Here is a 4,849-nt window from a genome sequence, read left to right on the forward strand (position 1 = left end):
CAAAAATTTATTTAATCCAGTACTGGCGATCACATGTCAACTTGTCCTTGTATAACATTTGTTATATTTGACTTTCATGGTACTAGTTAATGAAATTAGAAGAGGCACTTAAGTATAAAATGATATGAATCCATGTGACCAGATCCATAACTTTGATAATAAAATTATGAAATAGTAATTGTATGCCATTAGCTACAATTATCTTTCTATGATTCGTAATATAAGCGAATGCTTTGACTTTGGTACTGATGTGAGTTCGAATAATTTATAAGTAAAATAAAGAAACAAGAAATTGTTATTTTGCGAAAATCTCCAAATATATTTCTCTTCAACGTTTAAGTTGCTTTTTTGTCAGTTTCAACACAGAAATATGGCGCACATACACAGCATAATGGCATCAAAAATGAGGAAATCTTTTCCATTTTTATTCTCCTCTACTTGTTACTGTATAAAATGTATTGATATTCCTGTATTCCTTCTATGATGAAGAATATAAACGCGCATTTGACTTAAATGTATCCACAATATTCATGTGAAAATAATTTACAAAATAAAAAAAAATGTACTGATGGCGTCTGTTGTTTCTTTTTTTATGAATCTTTTCGGATGTTTTTTCTCAAATGAAGACATTATTTCATTAGCAATCGGGTTGAGCATACTTCTTTTATAATATGAAGAATACAGGAGTATCAATATTATTGTAAAGTAATACAATGGAGGCGAAAAAGTGTTAAAGATGTCCTTGGTACTTGACTTCATCACACTATGTACGATTGAACAGTAACTTCTTCTTTCATATATGTATACTGTATTCCATCATTAATTAGTATGGAATGTCGGCTTTGCTGTTATAATTTCTTAATTTTTTCTTCACCTAATGAGGGTAATCTCCTTAAAGGGAAACGTTATAAATCCTCAATTTTGTTATCTTATCGGCATTGGAATTAGGTAGGAAATAGTATTCCATAATTTCGTAATATTTCTTGGAATAAATGATTGTTTCGCATATTACCATTTCGTTGAAAATCATATTAGCATGTAGTTTTGTGAACGCAAGCAGTCTTCGAGTTATGTTGCAGACGCGCGAGGGTCTGGGCTAAGGTATTTTTTTTTTATTTGGGTGCGATTGTTTTTCGTGTGGCGTATGAAATTTAACGCCAAAAATACATCATTTCCAGATATCTTAGTTTTCTTACCTTTTTATTCTTTTATTGCAATACATAATTATTTGTGTTTTCAAAAATACACTACGTAAATTAATATTTTAAATGTTGTTTTATTCTACAAATATTGCTATAGGAACCTACACAAGTAGCATAAATAAAGACGTTGTCTGACTGTCTTCCCGGATAGTTCAAATTACGAAGATGTCGACAAGACGTCTTCAAAAGGTCTTATGGCATGGGTTTAGATGTCTTATAGATGTCTTGTGTCAAAAACACGTCTTTTAAACATAAGACGTCTATAAGACCTCAAAACCTATGACATAAGACCTTCTGATGGCGTCTTCGGAATGGATTCTTTATTTGTGCTATTTGGGCTTGTGATGGATTTTTGTTTTATAAATGTCTTAGGCCAAAATGATGTCTCAAAAAAGTGTCAAAACCCATAACATAAGACCTCCTGAAGACGTATTAAATGACATCTTCGTAATTTCTGTTATCTGGTCAATTATCCATTTCCTATAGAAATCTATTACATAAAGTGATTCGACTTACGTTCATTTGACTTACAATTCAACTCTCAAGGAACTTAATCTAAACTATCGTAAGTGCGAGGACTGTCTTTATTTAATAATTTTGCTAATTTTGTCAAATATATTTTTAAACTTACAATTAGATATAATTAATGTTATCTCTTTATTATAGTACAATTTTTGTTACTATAAACAAACGTTTAATATTTTTAATAATAATTATTAAAGTATACTGTCATTATTACAAATGACAAAATAAGTATACAAATTATATGAATTATAAACGATAGCTTCAAGCGAATATAAAATTTTAGAGCATAGCAAGAAAATAAGTATACCATCATCGTGTTCTTCGAGGATAAGTTACAGTTTTATTAACTTAATTACTATTGTATGACATAAGTATAATTTGGAATAAACGATATGTAGTAAAAAAACCCATTCACCAATATTATTCGTACTCATAAAATATTACAGCTTGAAGAACTTTACTATGTTAGTCTTCATTTGGAAGAAAGATAATTCATAGTAAACTGTATATATTTCAACAACAAAATTAACTTCTTACCACCTCTGATTGCAAATATACTCCTTACTAATATTAATATCGTTCTTTATTGAAAATGTAGAAAAACGGATGTTCAGTTAACCACATTAATTTTAATAATTTTATTTTGATGAAATTAAAGAATATTCTGTATACAAAAACTTTAATCACTTTAAAAGTTTTTTAACTATTCTAAGTGAAACATTATTTAGTCGTATGATAAAAATATTTTATTTCATTTTTTTTCTTTTGTTTAATTAAGAGCGATTGCTATAAACAAGTTCAGATATGTTGATTTTTAAATCAAGATTACCATAAAGAAATAATCACTTTGCCGAATCATTGACATTTTTGGTACACATTTTTACGTATATTATTTTACATGGAAACAATGAAAATAAAAATTGTCAAATTGTCTTAACCTAAAAATAACAGATCAATTACAAATGAATGGACAAATTTCAAGTTATTCATAGGTAACATGGCCTGTGCATGATTAAATTTTGTAAGTAAAATATTATCAAAATTATTGTTGCGTCGCAGGATTCAATACATACTTGTACAATATTATGCATAAACGTAAAATAGCTTATTGAATGCATCCTGCTTGAAATATCGTTAATATTATGTCCTTTCCACAGTTATTTCGAGATAAAATTTTGGCAAAAGTACTCTTATAACATACATACAATCTTTTTTCGTGAACACTTCCTGACCTTCTTAAGTTTCTGTATGCACTATTTCTTTTTCTGCAAAATCTAGAGAACATGGGACAATACATGAATTATTTTCCCTTTCATTAATAACACATTACCAGCAAATCATTCCTACCATCCTTCTACTTCAATATCTTTGATTACTGCATAAATCTGCCGAGATTAAGGGTCTTAGCCCAGCTGGCACGATTGACCTTAATACTTTTGGTTGTCATGGCTTCAAATGTTACTTGGCCACCAAGACTTCGAAATCTTTGCATTTCTCTTGAGTGTTCTTCCATTCCATTGATATTGCCATCTACCTCAAGTTTTTGAGCTTTTAATTTAAGTTGTACTTCATTTACTTCTGGGATTATTAAGATAATTTCTCCGTTGGATGATATTCGAGAATCTCCTGTTAGTCGTACGACCTGGATTTTTGCGAGGCCTTCTTTCAAGTCAGCTTGAAGAGAACCATCCAAACAAGCTTAAAGCAAAGATTCAAACTATTATTGAAATATAACATGGAATTTCAATTTAATAAATTATTACGTGGAAACATGTTAAGGTAGGTTAATCTTTAAAAATATCAACTACTAGCTAATGAACAGGATGAAGAGATGAATGGACTAATAAAAGAGCTAGTATACATTAGAAATAGAAATAGAAGAAATGCTAAAGATGAGGAAAATAAAAGAACCTAAAACGGCAGTAGAGGGGGACGGAATAATGGTAGAGTTCTTAAAGGATGCCAAAGGAAGGGTTGATTGAAATGAGAGAAAATTTGAGTGAGTTCTGGGCAAAAAGGGGAGATAGGAAAATGATTTCCAATCCAAAAGGCAGGAGACAGAGGGAACATAAGCAATTATAGCAAGCAATTATAACCTTCCTAAACACAAGATATAAACTGCTGGATAGCATAGTGACGGGATTATTGAAATGTTTGTTGGAAGGTACTAGGATACTGAAGGGAAGTTAGACAGGATTAAGGAGTAGAAGAAGAATTAGAGACCAGATTTTTGTACTCAATGACATAATCAACAATAGGTTTAAGAGAAAGAGAGAGAAATTGCATATAGCGTTTTTCTATTTTAAAGTCGCGTTTAACACAGTAGATTGAAGAATAATAATGAGCGAACTGCGAAAAAAGGAAATAAGCGCGAGATTGTTTAGCATCATAGAAAAAATGTACGAAGAAACCACAAACAAAGTAATTACAAATGAGGGGATGATGGGAAGATTTAAAATATTAAAAACAGTGAGATTAGGGTGCTCCTTCAGCCTACTGCTTTTTAGCCTATTAATACAAGACATGAATGAGGTATGGGAACGAAAAACTGAAGGAGGATCAGTGATAGGGCAGGGAAAGATATTCGCAATGAAATTTGTGGATGACATCGTACTCATACGAGTTGAAGACGACGGACTGATATGTTGAAATTGCCAGAAAAGCATGTAAATTGGAACAGGTTTCCGGTTAATATAAAAACGACCAAGATTCTAATTTTCATTAATACGTTATATGCCACGTGGGCCGTATACGCCCCACGCTGCATGATCGGAAAGTAACAAAACAAAAGTCCGGCACGGAACGTGTTAAAAAAAAGTATAGAATTCGGAAGAAATGGAAATATAACGACAAGGAATGGGAAATGGTAAAGGAATACAAATATCTGGAGGTATGGGTAAGAAGGAGATCTGCAAGTCTAGGGAGCGAAGGGAATAAGGCATTTGAGCGCACTAAATATCGATTGTTTAGGATACAAGAGGAGAATTTGGTACACATATACGACTGCAAGGAGACGCAAAAAGTAGCAAAAGAAAAATTGGTAGTTTGTCGGAAGGAGCTCGCTAAACAGGAAGAAGCCAGCAATCGCTCTCTGTGACTATGCGGCGGAATTTAAGAGACTG

General features: G+C 31.6%; 1 protein-coding gene across 1 annotated transcript; it reads right to left on the reverse strand.

The window, feature by feature from the left end:
- Positions 1-1,183: 1,183 nt before the first annotated feature.
- On the reverse strand, positions 1,184-3,425 carry LOC107270359 (protein FAM185A; the record flags this gene model as incomplete). Its single annotated transcript, XM_015745298.2, is given in 2 exon segments — positions 1,184-3,001; positions 3,075-3,425. A coding segment is annotated over 1 exon segment (326 nt), but the record flags the coding sequence as incomplete, so codon positions are not given.
- Between the last annotated feature and the right edge of the window lie 1,424 nt (positions 3,426-4,849).

The sequence above is a fragment of the Cephus cinctus genome, unplaced genomic scaffold (genome assembly GCF_000341935.2).
Source record: "Cephus cinctus unplaced genomic scaffold, Ccin1 Ccin1_scaffold0732, whole genome shotgun sequence".
In the NCBI taxonomy this organism is placed as follows: Eukaryota; Metazoa; Arthropoda; class Insecta; order Hymenoptera; family Cephidae; genus Cephus; species Cephus cinctus.